This window comes from Mus pahari, chromosome 5 (assembly GCF_900095145.1).
Source record: "Mus pahari chromosome 5, PAHARI_EIJ_v1.1, whole genome shotgun sequence".
NCBI lineage: Eukaryota > Metazoa > Chordata > Mammalia > Rodentia > Muridae > Mus > Mus pahari.
This window is the reverse complement of record NC_034594.1, coordinates 110,358,700-110,377,789: the sequence shown is the minus strand read 5'-3', so window position 1 is coordinate 110,377,789 and position 19,090 is coordinate 110,358,700. Positions and strand designations below refer to the sequence as shown.

The 19,090-nt window shown below is 51.6% G+C and overlaps 1 protein-coding gene across 1 annotated transcript in view; it reads right to left on the bottom strand.

Moving 5' to 3' along the window:
- Positions 1–19,090, bottom strand: part of Cacna1s (calcium voltage-gated channel subunit alpha1 S) — a 67,794-nt gene that overhangs the window by 10,743 nt on the left and 37,961 nt on the right. Inside the window, exons 17-34 of the mRNA XM_021198567.1 lie at positions 17,818–17,950; positions 16,950–17,079; positions 16,331–16,390; positions 14,775–14,881; positions 14,231–14,318; positions 13,877–13,984; positions 12,627–12,679; positions 12,246–12,392; positions 11,367–11,568; positions 11,053–11,211; positions 8,992–9,102; positions 8,133–8,216; positions 5,094–5,150; positions 4,131–4,259; positions 3,857–3,922; positions 3,238–3,329; positions 2,559–2,718; positions 1,162–1,289 (exon numbers count right to left, since the gene is read on the bottom strand). Of these exons, the coding sequence (XP_021054226.1) occupies positions 1,162–1,289; positions 2,559–2,718; positions 3,238–3,329; positions 3,857–3,922; positions 4,131–4,259; positions 5,094–5,150; positions 8,133–8,216; positions 8,992–9,102; positions 11,053–11,211; positions 11,367–11,568; positions 12,246–12,392; positions 12,627–12,679; positions 13,877–13,984; positions 14,231–14,318; positions 14,775–14,881; positions 16,331–16,390; positions 16,950–17,079; positions 17,818–17,950 (2,014 nt within the window). The remainder of the gene's footprint in view (positions 1–1,161; positions 1,290–2,558; positions 2,719–3,237; positions 3,330–3,856; positions 3,923–4,130; positions 4,260–5,093; positions 5,151–8,132; positions 8,217–8,991; positions 9,103–11,052; positions 11,212–11,366; positions 11,569–12,245; positions 12,393–12,626; positions 12,680–13,876; positions 13,985–14,230; positions 14,319–14,774; positions 14,882–16,330; positions 16,391–16,949; positions 17,080–17,817; positions 17,951–19,090) is intronic.

The following is a 19,090-nucleotide window of genomic DNA, read 5'->3' as shown; positions in this document are numbered from 1 at the left end:
ATTGACTTTCAATTTCTAAAAAGTGTGTGTGTGTGTGTGTGTGTGTGTGTGTGTGTGTGTGTGTGTGTGTGTGTGTGTGTGAATAGAGTGTGCAGGAACCCATGGAAGTCAGAAGAAGGCGACAGACCCCTTGGAGCTGGGGTTACAGTATGACTCACTGGACCTGGATACTGGAAACTAAACTTGAGTCTTCTACAAGAGTAAGAAGTGCTCTTAATTCCTGAGCCATCTCTCCAGCCTGTAGGTAGGCTTTTGTTCTTTTATTTTACATATATGTGTAGATTGTTTTGCCTACACATATATGTCTGTGTATTACATGTATGAACTACCCAGGAGTCCAGAAGAAGGTGTCAGATCTCCTAGAACTGGAGTTGCAGGCAGCTGTGAGCTGCTGTGTGGGTGCTGAGGACTAAACCTGGGTCCTCTGAAGAGCAGCAAGAGATCTGAACCTCTGAGCCAGCTCGCCAGCACTCAGCCTCTAGGAGGTTTTCTGTCCCTGTTGGGAGCATTTTTAGAGAGTAGTTGCCAAGAACTCTGGACAGACTTGCTTTGATTTTGGTGCCCTCACTCACTGTGTGACCCAGGACAACTTAATCTCTCTACACCTCAGTTTGCTCGTTTGTGAGACTGGAATGACCAGAGGATCTGCACCATAGGTTGGTTAGAAGAATCAGATGAGCCAACATACACGGTGCTGGGAAACATTCAGTACATGTGACCTTACTGCTTCTTCTATCAAGAGTAGGAGAGTGCTTCCCATGCTTTGAGAGGCAGGCAGATGGCCCAAGGATCAGGCTAACAGCAGTGGGGACTCTCACTCAGACAGTCTGAGTGTGACCTGGGACTCTGCATTGTTCTCAGCCTCCAGTACAGCTGGTAAGTAGAACCCACAGTGAGCAGCCAGGCCCTTTTTAACCTGTGATGTACTGAGATCTCATGCCTCACTCTTGAGTACTAAGTGGCCAACTAGAAGATGGGTGACTCCTTCCTCAGAAAATTACGGAGTTACTCTTTTGAGGGATCCCTTCCACCTTTGAGACATGTTGTTTCCCCAGGCTGAAACCTTGGGTAGATTAAGGGAGAACAGAGAGACTCCAGAGGGATCACTAGGATGGAAGGGTGGGCAGTTTGGTAGGCACCCAGTATCGCTCAAGGACTTACTTAGCCTCTGGGTCATACTCAGCCCAGATGGCCTTGAACTCATCCAGGTGGTGAGGGCCCAGAATGGACCAGTCCCTTGTGAGGTAGTCAAAGTTGTCCATGATGACAGCCACAAAGAGGTTGATGATCTGCAAAAAGACAAGGGTTTCGGCAGCACAGGCAGGTGATGCAGGGACTTGTGTCAGGGTGGGAGTGGGGAACAGGGACAAACTGGGCATGGGGCTCTTTCCTCAATCCAGCCCTCCAGCACACTCCACATTCCGCACACAGGTAAGGCTGAGCCCTGCCTCTGTTCTTGCCCAGCATGTGCTGTGGTCCCGGTGACCAGGGCACCCCCTTGGGAGCTATTCTGGTCTCTGAGAGCTAGTCTTGCCTCTTCTGGGCCTGGCTGATGCCCCTCTCACTTTTCCTGTCTACACTGGGGTCCTTTCCATTGCCACGCTTGCTCACACATGAGCCCACTCCATCAGAGTCCTGACTAGGTCTCGTTCATATTTCTACCCCCTGAAACCGGCCCTGTACCTGGCAAACATTAGACATGTAAAGGTTTTGGGCGAATATAGGGAATCAAAGGGAACGCCAGCGTGAGGGGCCCAGTGGATGCCTTCCTCATGGACAGCCCTGTCACCTCCAAGGGATTTGATGCTATTTCTGACCCTAGCCAGGTTCTCTTGGGAGACTCGTATTAGAGTCTCAGTTGTGTTGTAGCACAGCATCTTCCCGTGCTGAGGGATAGTTAGGGTTAAATGTCTCTACTGGAAGATTCTACTTTTTTTTTTTAAACTTATTTTTATTAGATATTTTCTTCATTTACATTTCAAATGCTATCCCGAATGTCCCCTATACCCTCCACCCACCCTGCTCCCCTGCCCACCCACTCCCACTTCTTGGCCCTGGCATTCCCCGGTATGGGGCATATAAAGTTTGCAAGACCAAGGGGCATCTCTTCCCAACGATGGCTGACTAGGCCATCTTCTGCTATATAAGCAGCTAGAGACACAAGCTCTGGGGGTACTGGTTAGTTCATATTGTTTCACCTATAGGGTTGCAGACCCCTTCAGTTCCTTGGATAATTTCTCTAGCTCCTCCACTGGGGTCTCTGTGTTCTATCCTATAGATGACTGTGGGAATCCACTCATCAGAACCAGCCTCATCACAGTCCTCTTGAGTGCAAACTATATATGTAATATGCATAATATATACAGTAAGGACATCGTTCGTACAGTGAAAGTGGCTACTGGTCCATTTGGAGCAAGAAAAAGGAGCTCACAAAACAAAAATACCCCAAAAGATCAGGACAAGGGACAGTCTAGCAAGAATTTCCATCACCTCTAAGATGTCTCCATCCCACCTCACCCTGCAAATCCCGCCCCGGGCAGAGCCTGCAGACTTCTCACCAGGAAGGCGCAGAGCATGTAGAAGCTGATGAAGTAGTAGTAGGCAAAGTTGGTGCCACACGCATACTCCTCCCCGGGCGCGTAGTCAGACTCCGGGTCACACAGCTTCCCGTAGCTGCAGGCCAGCAGGATCTCTTGCCAGGCTTCCCCTGTGGCACACCTAAACAGAGGAGGGACGCCGCCGTTGGCCTGTTCATAGGTCCTCAGGAACAGCCAGTGGGCTCAGCAGAACTGGGCTGCTCCCCAAGGTAGGATCCCCATAAGCTTGGTCACGGTGTCCCCTCTTTGCTGTTTCCCCTCTGCTCCTCCACCCCCCAATGTTTTTAAAGGCAGGGCTAAAGTAGAGCTAAGCTATACAGAAAACCTTTCTTGGAGTGAGGGCAACTTTTACCCATGATCAGAACCAGAGCTAAAGTGAGTGTCATAGATCAATGTCAAGGGTCACTGAGGTCTCATCACTCTCTGAGGGACCTTTGACCTTTGAACTCTGCTTCAGTGGGGGTGAACAGGCAGCATTCCACTTAGGAGGGATTCAGTGTCAAACCTCGATGCAAGGTTTTCATAACGGTGACAACAGGGGATTGCACCAGGCAGGGACCCCTCTAGTACAGGGCATATGTGGGACCAGCACTGCCTGGGGTACAAAGGAGAAGCCAGCAAAGCCAAGAGGCTCTCATACCTGAAGAGCAGCAGCACAGCTTGTGGGAAAGTCTGGAAGTTGTTGTTCCGGTTTATCTGTGTCCCATCCACCATGGCGATTTTCCCGAACATCTGCAAAGTGCGGACAAGCAGGATACAAGTGTGTCTTCAGCTCGGTCTCCCGCCACGTCTCCTGCCTGCCCTGATTCCCACCCTGACCCTTATTTCATTTCAACGCCGTTCACTTCAGGCTGCATCGGATCTGAAGCCAGACACACAGGATTCCTTTCACGGAACACTTCCTCTCAATCCAGAAGCCCAGTAGACAATTTCTCTCCAGCAAGCAAGATCTGGGGAGGGGTCCTGGGGGGGGGAAGCCTCTAGCTAAGGCCTTAGAGTGGTACCAGATCTGGCCCCCGATGTCCTTCATGTGCTAGGGTCTCTCTTGGGGGGCCACACTCTGGCTCCTAACCCCGGAGCTTCTGGGTCTCGGTTCTACCCCCTCTGTCAGATAGGAACTGACCCCTTGGCTGCTGGGATGTAGAAGGCAGAGAAAGCCCTGCTTTCTGTTGCATGTTGTTAGGCCTTTCTGGGTCTGCAGATACACCCTCTAGCTTGGCTGAGACTCAGCTTTTGGCCTGAGCCCACTTGCCCCTCACCTGCATGCCGATGACCGCGTAGATGAAGAAGAGCATTACGATCAGCAAAGCCACATATGGCAGGGCCTGTGGGGAGAGGATGCAGCCACCGCTAAGTGCTTCACCTGCCTGCTCTGCAGCCCACGGGACCACAGCCCTTGGTCCTGCAGCCCGGTCTCCCTTGGCTCGCCAGGGAACTGCCAGGCTCTGGGACCTTGGGGGTCCCACCTTGGGCTAGTGGTATTGCTGGGTCAATTTCCAGGATCCCCAGTCCTGGCCAGCTGAGCACTCGCACCTGGAAGGACTTGATGAACGTCCACAGCAGGGTGCGCACACCCTCTGCCCGGTTCAGCAGCTTGACCAGTCTCATGACCCGGAACAGGCGGAAGAAGGCACTGGAGATGCGGGCACTCTCATCTGGGTCCTGTGGGGCAGCAGCCCCAGAGGTCAGTCTGGGTGGCACTCGGGCACAAGGGGCAGGGCAGGCAGGAAGTGCAGTGCACGCGCGCAGTGTGTGTGTGTGTGCGTGAGTGTGTGTGTACGCGCATGTGTGTATAATGTCCACAGCAGGAGGGTTCCAGACCCCACTTCTGAGCCCCAATTGTCTCAGAGCCTTAGACTATCCTGGGGTTCAGGGCTCTGGGGTCATGTGAGTTGAGTGAAGGTTGAGTTTGGGGTCCAAGCTATGCAGTAAGCTGGTGCTTGAGAGCAGAGCAGGGATTCTTCCTGAGGTGAGGCTGCAGTAAGGCCCGCTGCTGGCTTCCTGTTCTGTAAACTGTCACCAAGCTAAGTATCTGGTGGCCTGTAATGTCTCCCAGAAGTGTCCAGTAGCTTTATCAAGTTGTTTGCCACATACTCAGTGCGGTCACTCCCACCTGCCCCACACTGCTCTTGAGTGTTGTAAATCAGGCAAGCTTTTGCCCTTGTGCCAGCTGTAGTCCTGTTCCTTATGGGGCCATTTTGGCCCTGTTCCCTATGCCTGCTAAGCTGTCACGGAGGTCTGGTGACAGACGGTCCTTTGATCTATAGAGAGAGTATGGGGAGAATCCTCAACCCATTTCTCAGGGCTCAAAGGAAGCCACTGTATCCATGCATGTCCCACCACAGAGCCCCCACCTCTACCCAAACCCCAACCTGCACTGGGCCTGCTCTAAGGAAAGGAGCCCTGACTTCTGGGGGCACCCCATGCGATCCATGCAGCCAGCTCGGCATGCAAGCTGCAGGGCAGGGTGAACAGGCTCATGCAGCCTGAAATTACAACGTTCCCGCAGCCTCCACCCAGGCAATACAGTCCCCCGCTGGAGGCCAGGAAAGTCTGTGGAGAAAAGAGACGAGGGGAGAGAAACACATGGGAGGCACGTGAAGAGAGTTGTCAGAAAGGACGGACACAAGGAGAGTTAAAGAGAGAAAGAGACAGACAAGGGACGGAGACCTCATATGGCCGCAGTCAGGGGTGGAAAGGGCAAGAGACCCGGGCAAGGGAACATGAGGGGAGGGAAGACCGGACAGAGACGGGGCCCATCTCGTCTTTGAGAGGCATCTGTGGGTGGCAAGGGCTTGGGTTCTTCCTGGGTCTGGGTTGTGTGGTACAGGGAACATCATGGCCGAGGGCATACTGGAAAATCTCTCTCATCATCACAAGTAGACTCCCCTCACCCCCGTAACCAGAGCTGATGCCCTCACAGAGGTCCACCTTCTAGGGGCAAGGTGGGTGGGGGTGGGGGAGACTAGAGACCCCTCCTTCCATCCAGTATCCCCTGACTTGAGCAAGGCTCACATCTCAGTGGCCTGACTCCTTAAGAGTGCATGGTTGGGTGTATGGGAATGGCTATCTTTTTCCCTGGCCACATTTTGTGAGCTGCCCGTCTTCCAGAGCCCTGGGTTGGTGAGAGTAAATCACTGGGCTTCCATGTGCCTGCAGATAAACTGGTCCCAGCTCTCTGGATCCCTGTATGACTGGCCTCAATCCTGGCTGCATGTCAGATTCATGTAGAGAACTGTATTGTACATATGTTATTGCGGGGGCCCACCCAGCCAGTGGAGCCAGTGACTGTGGAACAGGGGCAGGTTTCCGAGGTTCTGGTGCACACCAGGAGAGTCTTGTGTGCAGGCAGGTGACAAATGTGTTCTTTACTTGTATAGTCTGACCAGTAGCCACCTAGCAAAACTGGCCATTTGAATGACAACAACAACAACAAAAAATAAAACTGGAAACTAGCTCTTGAGTGACATCTGCCACATTTCAAAGGACCAGGAGGAGCACGTGACAGGACAGCGTGGGGCCAGCATTGAAGTTCTGACCGACAGGCAAGGCATTTTCCTAGTATGTGTGTTGGGAATGCAAATTCATCTTAATGTGTTTCAAATACATGTTCCCGGTAGGGGAAATTTTCTATTTCTGAAAACCAAAGGAAGACCATGGCAGCCTTCGCAGCCAAGAGAACAGCCTCTGGCACGTGGGCCTCAGACTTGGAGAAGTAACTATTTGAATTGGGGCTATTTATTCTGGCTGTTCAGACTTCTCTCTTCTGGCTGCTTGTGGCAAGCGAGGCTCTCAGACCACAAATAAATGTTTTGCTGGCAAACACTGAGCATGGATAGAAACTCACAGCACATACGCACACTGCACATTATCCCTATCCCCTCCCCCTCCCCTGCTCTGCTTTTGCCCAGGGCCCACCCCCACCCCTATCAGCCCTGAGCAGATGGAGCTGTCTGTCACCATCCTGTGATGAGGTGAACAGGGTTCCCAGGATCCTCCCCTAGTACAACAGACAGTTGGTGTGGCAGCCAAGTCCCCAGAAGGTGCCATTTCCCGCAGGGCTGAGCTTTTGGAACCTCCACCCAGGGCCCCTTCCCCACAGACTAAGGCTTTTTCTCAGCCGTCCTCTGCCAGGCATCTCCAGGCTCCATATCTGTCTCTCCACCAACTTGCTGCTCGGGGCAGGAGGTGGGAAGTTTGGAAGGAGGACCCCTGCCTTGAGCTGACCCTTAGGTAGGATCGCACTATTCCCCAGTTAGAGCGGCTTAGGCAGATGGATGTCCTTCTCTGTCTCTTCTTGCTCCGGGCTTCTTCTACCCTAGCCTGGCTCCAGGGTGTGGCTCAGTGATGACCCAAGGGGACAGCGTCTTTTGCCTTCTGCCTCTGATCTTTGGATCTCCTCTTCCAGCCCCCCTCTCTCTCCTGTTCACCTTCAAAATACACCCCAGGTGATCGCCTCTCACCATCCCTACAGCCAGATCCCCTTTCTGTTCTCAGCCCTGTGGACTACTGCAAGCCCTTCCTGGCTGCTGTCCCTGGGTCAGCCCTGGTCCTGCCCAGCACAAACTCAACAGGGCAGCCCCAGAGATCCCATCAGAGCTAATGCCTGAGAGTGTTTACACCTTCCAATGGTTCTTCATCATCTCAGGACATAATCCAGTGTGTAATTATGGCCTTCAAGAAGAGCTGACCACAGTGTTTGTATGTTCGTTCCCTGTTCCAGCTGCAAGGGCCTCCTGCTGTTCTCTGCATGCAGCAGACATGCTCTGCCCATGGGCCCTTTGCATAGTCTCCTTTTGCTCTACAGCAGTGTCTCCCATAGCTGTGTGGTTACCACCTTCTTCTTCCCTTCCATGTGGCATCCCTACCCGCCTTATCTTCACATGGTCCAGCAGCAACACTTGCTGTCTGCTGTCCCCTACAATTTTTGTTCCCTCCTCTGCCTCCAGCACCCAAAGCCATACGAGGCACATGTTGATATTCAGTAGGTGCTTAATAAGTGATATAAATGACTGAATCCCTAGAGAAGAGCTACCTTTTTTTGGTCATTAGATTAACATCTCAAAAGTAGAGATTTAACCCTTCCCTGACTTGTTCTAAATCTCTGGTGACTTTCTATTAGTGAATGGGCCCATGAAGTTCACACCCTCCCCAGCCATGCCTGGACCCCTTCTCTCTTCTGCCTGTCCATATGGATCTCCTCAGACACCTCAGCAAGTCTGACCTCTGCAATTCTCTCCCAGAAGATTCCTTCCCTTAGACTTGCTACCCTCAACTCCACTGCCTCCTCTTATATCTTCCTCGACTGAGCCACCGATGACCTCTGCTTGCCACTCTAGTTCTTGCTAGACACTCATATCAGTCTGGCTCTCCAGGCATCACTCTGTTCTAGAGGATGTCGCTCCTTGAAGGGAGAAGACTTGTCCTCCTCTAACCCTGGGGTGCCACGTTGCACTCGTCGTGGGTACTCCATAAACATCTGTAGAATGAACGAGAGCCCTACCCCAGTGAGGGCTCTGCCCATCCCGTACTCACATCGATCTCGCTCAGGATGACGTCAATGATGCTGCCGATGACGATCAGGAAGTCAAACACATTCCAGGGGTCTCCAAAATAGCCCTGAGAAGGGAGGTCATGGAAGAGCAAGGGTTTAGCTGTGGATGAGAGCAGCCATCACCGCCAGCGGGGGATGGGGCACCTATCAAGCCGCTGGGCAGACCAGGGTTCCAGTGGCCTATTTCTCTCTTTCTGGTTTCTAATTCTCATCCTCGGAGCTGTGGTCTCAACCTTCCTAACAATGCAGCCCTATAACACATTTCCTTATGCCGTGGTGACCCCTGATCATAAAATTATTTCGTTTCTACTTTATATCTGTAAATTTGCCATTGTTATGAATCATAATGTAAAGATATGATATGTGACCCCCAAAGGGGTGGAAACCCACAGGTGGAGAACTGCTGTTCTGAAGCGTCGGTGGTAGGAGGCTTGTTGAGAGCTTAGTCTGGAGCTTTCACCTCCAGAGCCCCACTTAAAATTTCTGTCCAGAGCTCAACAGACTAGAACTCAGTTGGACTAAGATGGAACCATGGGAATAGATCTGAGAGCCTAAAGAACAAAACAAGATTTTCTCCTAGTTTGAAGCTTGTGCTCCAGAAGGAAGCAGAAGGCAAAAAGGAAGGCATGGGATGTGAACAGGTTCCCAGATGCAGTGGTGAACATCTGTATACCAGCACTCCATTTTGACTTCTGGAAGTCTTGCTAGGCCTGCGTCTGACAGGAGGCATAGCAGAGGCATGAGCAGCCTGAGAGCAGAAGGCAGAAGGGCCTCAGGTATAAGGAGGGGAAAGTGTCTCCTCCCAGGCCACAGCTTTGTCCCCATGGCCCAGTCACTCACCCTTGGCTTGAAAGCTATGAGCTTGAGGACCATCTCCAGGGTGAAGATGATGGTGAAAGCCACGTTGAGAATGTCTGAGATGTGGTTCATCTGTTCCGACTGGTTGTAATGCTGGAGAAGCAACATGAATGAAGCAGGCCGGGCTTCCCAGCTACAGATCACAACCCCAGATCCATCCTCTCTTCTGGAAGCACCTGTTTTATCTCAGCGAGCTAGGAGATTAGTAATCTCTTCTACCAGATCTCAAGGATAACTTTCATGCCTGTTCTATCCACAATAAGCAATGGCAGAGGAGAGTATGGAGGTTCAACAACCATAAGTTTGACCAAGTATGGCTCAGGGCTACAAATATCATTTATACATTTGGTCCTGGGTGACCAAAACTGAGTCTCCTAGGCAGGGCTTAGCATAGTCATTATGGTACAGGACTAAAGAGAAGACCCTGGGGTTCTGGGGTTGACATTTGTCTAGTGGTAAACAAAGCTAAGTAAGACTCCTGTACACCAGCTGCTCCAGTGTGTGGTTTGAATATGCTTGGCCCAGTGAGTGGCACTATTAAGAGGTGTGGCCTTAGCGGGCATGGTGGTGCATGCCTTTAATCCCAGCACTTGGGAGGCAAAGACAGGTGGATTTCTGAGCTCCAGGCCAGCCTGGTCTACAGAGTGAGTTCCAGGACAACCAGAGCTACACACAGAAACCCTGTCTTGAAAAACAACAACAACAACAAAAAACAAAAACAAAAACAAACAAAAAAAGGTGTGGAGTAGATGTGGCCTTGTTGGAGTGAATGTGGCCTTGTTGGAGGAAATACGCCATTTGTGGGGTGGGCTTTGAGTCTCTATGCTCAGGCTCCACCCAGGGTGGAATTACCGTCTCCTGTCGCTGCCTTCGGATCAGGATGCAGAACTCTCAGCTCCTCTAGCAATATGTCTGCCTGCACACTGCCACACTTCCTGCCATGATGATAATGGACTGAACCTCTGAAACTGTAAGCCATCCCCAGTCAAATATTTTTTGTTATAAGACTTGCCTTGGTCATGGTGTCTTTTCACATCAATAAAACCCTAACTAAGACACGCAGTGACAGGATGGGGAGACCATTTTCTCAACAGTCTTGGTTTTTGTGACCACTTCTTTGGACCACCTAAGACTCTCATTCTTTTTGTTGGTAAAATCCCAACCATCTTCTACAGAACCTTCCCAGGAAGGTGAAAAGGGCCTACTAACTGCCCTACCCCTCAGCAGCAGGGCCTGATGACTGCCCTACCCCTCAGTGATGGGACCACGTCTGCTGCCTGACTCAGTCCTCAAGAATCCATTGTTTATATTCTTCTAGATAACCAGGGTAGCTCAGTGAGTAGCCTCCCATGATTCCACGAGCCTACAGAGTGTGGTCTTTTCACTGTGCAATTGTTTAAATGTGAAATGTCACCCATAGGTTCATGATCGGAACACTTGTTCCCCAGACTGTGGTTTGAGAGGAACTAGGTCACTGGGATAGACCTTGAGGTTTATAGCTAAACTGTGCTTTCCACCCTGTCTCTGCTTCCTGTCCTGCTGAGATGGAAGCAGCTGGCACGTGTTCCCACCACCATGTAGCATCCCTTCATTGAGCCCTTCCTCACAGACTGTATTGTATCCTTTCCAATCACGAGCCAAAATAAACTCCTCCTTCCTTAAATGTTTCATATAAGGTGTTTGGTCACACGTACAAGAAAAGCAACTAACGTACACTGAACATATCTTATGCTCCTGGGAGCGTGGTGCCTAGCTGTAAAGGTGTATTATATAGGATTTAATTAAAGCATGATAGCAATGCTGCCAGCTATGATATGACCTATGAGAGGTTGCTCCTCTTCTAAGAGGGACATTCCAGCCATTCAGATTTGCAACAGTGAAGGGAAAGCAGCTCTTCCTCTCCTGCAAGAGGCTGGGGTTAGTTCACTCCTGTGTCCTGCGGCTGGCGTTCTAGAGATACCTGCTGGGGTGAACTGGGGACTTCTCCATGTCCCTGCCTTGCCAGGTCCTAGGTCTTACTATGGCCAGTCCCCGTCTCCTTACCTGCATGCCCAGGCAGATGGTATTGAGCATGATGAGAGCAAACATCAGGTATTCAAAGTAGGAGGAAGTGACGACATACCACACCTGATACTGGTATGGGTTTTTGGGGATGTAACACCTCAGTGGGCGGGCCTTCAGGGCATACTGTACGCATTGGCGCTAGGACACAAAAAAACAGGATAGGTCAGTACCGGTGTGAACTGCTTCAGGTTGAAAGATAAATGGGAAACATAGATTAGGACTGGACCTCAATGGAGGTTCTCTTCACAGGCCTATGGGCCTCAGTTTTCTATCTCTAGCAGGTGGCTCAGTACCTGGTTCTTGTCCAGCTCACAGTTCTTATACTCAGTCTCTCCCTGTTCCTGGAAGGTGACAATGACAAAGCCCACAAAGATGTTCATCATGAAGAAGGCGATGAGGATGATGTAGATAATGAAGAAGATGGCCATCTCCACTCGGTTGTTATAGACGGGGCCGGTGTCCTCCTCATTTGAGTCTATGGCCTTGTACAGTAGCCTTGGGTGGGCAGAGAGGAGAGGATAAGCAGCCAAGCAATGGGAGAGAAGGCAGAACCAGTCTAGAGAAGGTAAGAACCCACCCTGCCATGGTCCTGCCTTTCCAGGGGCATCTCATCTACCACAGTCAACCATTAAGACTCTGCTACGCCTCCCTGCACATAGGTAGCAGATGTGCAGCTTAGTCTTCAGGTGGGTCTGGAACAACTGAAATGGAGGCTATCCCAAAAGCTGTTGCCTGTCCATGGGATATGTTCTTCTAGTTGAGCTGCCCTGTCTGGCCTCAGTGGGAAAGGATGCATTTAGCCCAGCAGAAACTTGATGTGCCAGGGTTGGGGGGATACCTAGGGAGCCCCCACCTGCTTAGAGGAGAAGGGGATGAGGGATGGGGAGAAAGGATTGTGGGAAGGGTGACCAGGAGTGGGAGCAGTGAGCTAGATGTAATAATAATTAAAAAAAAAAAAAAAAAAGAGCCCACTGTGGATCGGGAGACATGCATTTGTGGGAGAGATTGGGCACACTTTGTCCGAGTCCTTTGATCAGGCTCACTTAGGAGAGCCATGAGTCTGTGGGTTTGTTGAGCACTGCCACAGGCTGGCATGGTACACTGGGGGCTACTGGTTCCTTGGCACCATCCTCACTGTGCCCATGCTGGACACAGACCCCAATCTTACTCACTGAGGCCAACCCTCGAAGGTGGAGACGGTGAAGAGTGACATCATAGCGGAGAGTACATTGTCAAAGTGAAAGTCGTTGTGCATCCACTGGCGGGGACGCAGCTCTATCTGTGTGGGGTCTCCATCCTTGTATATGTAGTAGTAGCCCCTGATGCAGAGAGGCCCAGTCACTCCACCATGTGACTGGGATACCCCAACTCCACCCACATCCCCTGGGCCCTGGGTAGTGAGTGTGCCAGAGAAATGGTGGTCCCTTCCTAGGACAGAAAAGAAGGATGCTGCCAGGCATTCCCTCCCCCTCCTACTGAAGGCTCCCCATCCCGAAATCATGTGCTCCTCATAGGAGCCTCCCATATCCCCCGACTGGCAAAGCCTGGGGTACCTGCATTCCTCTTCAGTCATCTTGGATAAGTCATTGCAGCTGTAGAACTTTCCCTGCATCCGGGACGGCAAAGAAGGCATGGAGACATGATCATGGAAATAGGGAAGACAAACAGGCTCTGTGAGAACTTGGTGGGAAGGAGATGGCGGGATGTCTGGAGGGAGGGAAGAGACCCCCTCCTCTCTTACATACCCTTAAGACAAGGCCGTCAGCATCCACTCTTCCCAGCTGCCTCCACCCAGCCTGGCTGCTGCCTTAGATGGGCATTTGTGGAGTGGCCAAGGCTGGACCTGAATATACCCAGCCTGCTCCTTTGACTGCGTGGCCGCTGAGGCTCCGCCCATCACAGCCCAGACTGTATAAGGGGGAATGGCTTGCCCCACCCTCACTGTTCTTCTCCTGCCCCTGGGAAGCCCAAAGCTGCTAAGGAAACAGGAGCTATACAGACAGATGCTCCCAGTAGAGCTCTGAGAATTTAATTTGTCTTCAGAGTTAGAAGTCCAGCACATCCCTGACAAAGTCTGATCTCCCTCATACTGAGGACCTGAGAAAGGTTTTGTCTGACAAAGAGTTAGATGCAGGATGACCCTATGACTAAGTTAGGTTTGAAATGTGTGAATTCTGGTCTAGCTCCTTGGAAGGCCCAGAGAGGGAAATGCCTCCGTCAAGGGGCCCCAGCTGCCCTGCCTTCCTCCAGGGCTCCATCATTTCTTCAGGGCATTCCTCCGTCTTTGAGGAGTTACAATTCTGTGGGAGGAGGTTCCTAGAGAGAAACTGATAGCTGTGTTCTCCCAGGGAAGTATCAGTAAGACAAGGTCAACTGTGAGTTCGCAATGAAGATTGCCTCTGCAGAGGTGCTTAGGAGGTGTGAATGATGCCAGTCATCCCAGCCAGGACCTTGGATTGCAGAGCCGGGCTGCAGCAAAGAAGGTGGCTAGACAAGGGATGCTGTAGGCAGACCTGACAGAGTAGGTGGAGGTTGGCAAGTTGGTGAGAGGAAAGCTAACTACAGGGTCTCTGGGTAAGAGTAGACACAATGGTAAAAGTGGCCCGAGAACCAGAGGCTAGCAACAGGTATCGCCTAGCAAACAGAATATGAATGTTTTCTCCTTTTGAAACCATAGATTCAGGGTCGGTTGCTGTCACAGTTTGGGGTTGTCTTGCTTGAGGAGAACTGGCTGGCTTTTGTCCAAGGCCTTCAAGCTGGCCCTGGTGGGGAGGGAAGGGCTGCTGGTCAGGCGGAGCCTCACCTTGAAAAGCTGCACTCCGATGCATGCAAACATGAACTGCAGGAGCGTGGTGACCAGCACGATGTTCCCGATGGTGCGAATGGCAACAAACACGCACTGCACCACGTGCTAGGGAGGGAGGCAGGGACAGTTCCGTGGGTGATGCGCTTGCCCCGCTGCACCCCACCATCCTGCCCGGGGAACCCTGGGAATTCAGGACTCTGCCTGTTAGGAGGGCTGGGCCCATGGGGAAAGCTGGCTGGCCTGCCTGGTTCTCACAAGATGAGCATCTGAAGTGAGGACCTGGCGTCAGGACTGCTGGTCCCTCCCCTAAAGGACCCCCCTGGTCCCTCCCCTAAAGGGGCCCTCTCTCACCTTCAACCCTTTGGCTCTGTTGATGGCCCGGAGTGGTCTCAGCACCCTCAGAACCCTTAAGATCTTCACCACGGAGATGGCGCTGGACCTGCGGGAAGCAAGTTGCCCTGGGGCCTAGAGTTCTGTGCTCCAGCCGAAGGGTTGCAGCCAGGGACCTTGTCACCTCCTACCTGGAGCTGTCCACATGTGACCTCCCTGACCCATGGGTAAAACTGATCCCTGATCATTGCAAATGGTCTCATTGGCTTGCTTTTCTCTGTGGATATAGGCTCTTTCTTCTCTGTCAGACTAGAAATGACCCGCAGCTTGGCCCCTACTCCAGGGGCCTGACCGTCTTTTTCCTCTTTGCCTCCCTTCCTGGTCTCCAAGATAAGGCTCTGAACATTTAGCATTGGCCCTTTAGCCCAGCTGGGGACCACCCAAGGATGTTCCACCCAAGGTGGCCCTTGGCCACCCTCATGTTTTCAGCCACCCACAGGGCCAGGACCCCTGCTCTGAGGTACAGGCACAGAGCACCCACACACTGAGCCTGGCCACTGCTTACTCGAGGCCCATGGAGATGAGAGACACAGCCACCACCAGCAGGTCCAGGATGTTGAAGTAGTTGCGGCAGAAGGAGCCTTTGTGCAGGAAGGCTCCGTAGGTGGTCATCTGGGGAAAGAGGCAACATCTGGGACAGCAGCTGGAGGAGCAGACAGGCCCCTCCTGGAGAAGGGCTTCTTATCTCAGTCTGCGAGGGAGAGCGTCAAGGAACGTCACGTCACCCAACTCCCCAGGCTCAAGAGTGCTCCCTCTGTTCTTGGCTTCAGAGAAACCCTGGCACTCCAGGAGCCCCTGTGCCCATCTCTGCTATCAGAGGAGGAGTCCTTTTCTCCAGATGCTGTTCATGTGCCTCCACTCCTCCTTCCCAGGAGTGGAAAGCCCTCTCCCCCCCTGAGGGGCAGGCTAGAAGTCCTCCAGGGAGTTATATTCACTGCCTCATATTCGCTACGTTGCTGGTGTAGCTTTATTTAAAGCTCTAACGCTAACACTCCACGTGTGAACTCCTCCTTGACCTTGGGGAAGCTGCCTTCTCCCTCTGCTCCACTCTGGTCCTTATATACATCACCCTCTCCTCTTCTATGAGAAGAGATAACGACCAGTGATTCTGGGTTCCACTCAGAGATGAAGCCACACACACGCTCCACTCCTCAAAGCCCGCTACTGTGATAGCCTGAGCCCAGTGTGCCCACCTCAGGAACAACCAAACCAGGACCACGATCCTTTCTTTAGATAAGAGAACTCGGCTTTCTGTCTTAGTCGATAACCCAGGATCCCCTTTATTGACTATTTAGGTTGTGATGAACTTAAACTTCTGATCTTCCTGCCTTTCAACTGAACAGATTACAGGCATACACCGCCAGGCCGGCTCTTATGCAGTGTAGGGAAGCCAAGCCAGCTCTTTGTGCATCTTAGGCAAATACTCTATTAGTGGACCCACATTCCCAGTCCATGTGAGATGAAACTTTTAACAGATTTTTCAAAAGCTGGGAAAACCTGATTTGTAAAACCATTTGTCCTTCCTGTGGCAGAGCAAGGTGTGGTCTCGAGAGCCCCCTCCCACAGTTAGAGGGCATTTCCAGACCTCTAGTTTGCGTCTCCAAACAGCTAGACTTCATAGCATACATGCTTACAAACCGCAGCAGCCGCAGTAAAGCCAGCATCCAAGGCTACGGAACACTCTCAGGGACCCTCCCCAATGGTTGCGTCTTTGAGAACTCTAAGAGGATAAGAACTCGGTCTAAGGGTAAATCCCAACTCCCAGGGCCACTTTTAGGTTAATTGTGTCTTCTGCGCAGAAGACCTGTGCTCTCCAGAGAGGTGGCAGCTACAAGTGGGCCATAGTCTCGTTTCCAGCCTTCCATCCAGCCACCCACTCCCTTGCCTGGATCCCCTCCTACACAGGAGCAGAAGCCCTGTGTAGTCTCCTGGATCCGGTGGGTCTTTCCGACCATACTCATCTCTGCCTTCTTTCTCTCCCGTTCCTTGGCAATGCCCCCAAGTGAATCCTCAGGTGTAAATTGGAGCCACTCCATGCAGGGACGCTTCATATCCACTTACCTTAAGGACAATCTCCACAGTGAAAACAGCAGTGAACACATAATCAAAATACTCAAGGATCTGGAGATGGGACAAGGTAGAGGCAACCAGTGAGAGAATTGGCAAAGCAATGGTGCCACCACAACCATCACCACCACCACTGTCACCATCCATCACCATGACAACCACCACTACTACCACCACCATTACTATGACTACCACCACCACCATCACCACCATCACCACCACCATTACCATTAACATCACTACCTCATCACATCAATATTACCATCATTATCAACAACACCCACTACCTCCATCATCGTTATGATCATCACTATTGCTACCGTTGCCATGACGATCACTGCCACCACTAACATCACCACCATTAATATTATCATTATCACCATCATTGTCATCAACACTACTGCTATGACCACTATAATTGCCAGCCCCATCACGATTCAGGCCAGGCAGGCAAATCCGGCCTATCTTGCTTCTCCTATGGTAGTGCTGTTCAGAAACTGCAGCGGGAGGACCCAGCTCTCCAGAAACTTTATATAACTTGGATGCCCATGGCCACTGAACTTGAGCCCCAGAGTTGGATTGGGTGCTGACACAGCTGAAGGGGCTGCATCACCTGATTCCTCATGGAGTCGGCCCGGATGGGATCCTCAGCGGCCAGGGCAGCACTGCTGAGCAGGATGAAGAGCAGGATGAAGTTGGTGAACCAGGTGGCATTGACAATGCGGTGACACAGGACACGGATCCTGGCGGGACGGGTTGGGAGGATGGAAGCTGAGAGATGCGGGAAGTTCAGGCCTTACTCACTAACTTCTGTTATAGAGGGATGCTGAATCCACTTGCTGTCCCCAACCATCTGGGAGTAAGCATAACCTTGCAGCTGCATGGTCCCCTGCCTGGACACACATGAAACTTTGTTCCCTTAGTCTTAGTCACATCTCCCAACTGAGCCCCTCCATCACCTGTCCCCTCTACCAATACCCACCACCATGAGGATTCCCCAGCCAAGACTGGGACATGCTGATTTCTTTCCCTGGGGCCGAAGAAACTCCATGAAATCTGTTTATTCCAGAGCTGAAAATTATAATGCTACTAACTACTCCCCAGACCTTTCCTGGCCCTGTCTAAAACTGCCCTTAGAAGGGAACTAGCAACCACAGTCCCTCTTAGGTGCAAGTAACTAATAAAACCTAAAGGTATCCTTTCTCACAGGAATACTACCATTTTATTCATCTTAAAGGTATTTTAATTTTGTAATGTGCCAGGCATTGAAGCCAGTGCCTCGTGTATGTTAGGGAAACTCTCTGTCATGATGCTATGCCCCAATTTACGGCTAGCATTTTAGACTGAATGCAAGACTGTAATCTAAAGGAATGAACTGTGCATATAACCAAAGATGGGGCGAATCAAGAGTAGCTCTCTTCAGGGAGCTGTCTTTGAGAACCTCACCAGCTCTCACGGCTGGCTGCCACAGCACGACCTACTTGTTGGTGGGACTGAAGATGAAGAAGGAGCTGGCCTCCGGGATGGGCACTGCTTTCTCTTTCAGCTGCAGCTCAGCCAGAGGGCGTGGTCGGGGGCTCACTGGGATCTCGGGCTCATCTTCCTCATCGTCCCCTGTGGGGAGAGAGAAAGAAATACGGGGTTTTCACAAACTTTGCCAGGCTTCTGTGCTTCAAAGTCCTCCTAGGAGCCTCTGAAGCTGCTAAGCAAAGGCTAATTTGGGACACGGGGTACAGCCTGGCCCGTCCCCTTTTGGTGCATAGTGCATAGTCTAGCTCAGAAGTCCCCCAAACCTGCGAGTAGGGCCTGAGCAAGGTTAAGGAGTGTGGTTGCTACATCTTCTGCCTCAGGGTTAGACTCACGACATCTTAACCAGTAGTCGCTTGCTGCAGAGATGTGGTCTCTGGGCCTGGCTCTGCCACTGCCTTGTGGAGCGTTACCCTGTCTTTGTTTCTCCTTCCAGATTCACAAAATTGACCAAGGACCAGTATCTTTAAAGAATTTCTAGCATGAGCAGAACGTACCCATTCTCATTCTCTCTCTCTCTCTCTCTCTCTCTCTCTCTCTCTCTCTCTCTCTCTCTCTCTCTCTGTTTTTTCAAAACAGGGTTTCTCTGGGTAGAGCTGGCTGACCTAGAACTCTCTCTGTAGACCAAGCTGGCCTGGAGGCCTGGAACTCACGGAGATTCAACTGCCTCTGCCTCCCGAGTACTAGGATTAAAGGCACATGCCACCACTGTCTGGCTGCCATTATCTCTTGAGCTTTGGCCAGGAAAGTAACCACGGAGGTGAAGCAGAGAGCAGAGATATTCCAAGCATATTCCTACAGCTGAGTTCTGCTTGGGTCTCTCCACAGACAAGGGCTACTCCCCACCTTGTCAGCCTGGCTACAGCCTCAGGGATGCGAAGAATGCCTGAGTCTGTTGTCTCCGTGGTGGATACCTATGGATTCTTCAACCAACCCAAGCCCATCTCCTCTCCTCTCTGATCCTAACAGCTTGCTCCCACCCCCACTCCCTAACATGACACTTCTATCCATCTACCTGGCCTGTTGTGGCTGTTAAATTGCAGAGAGGGCTCATTCTTAGCGTTTGTATCTCTGCAGCTCTTCTAATTCTTTATCCGTTTGTCTATGCCAGCTGTTAGTTTTGCTGCTTATTTTCTTTTTCCTTTCCTTTCCTTTCCCTTTCCCCTTCCCCTTCCCTTTCCCCTTTCCCCTTTCCCCTTCCCCTTCCCCTTCCCTTTTCCTTTCCCT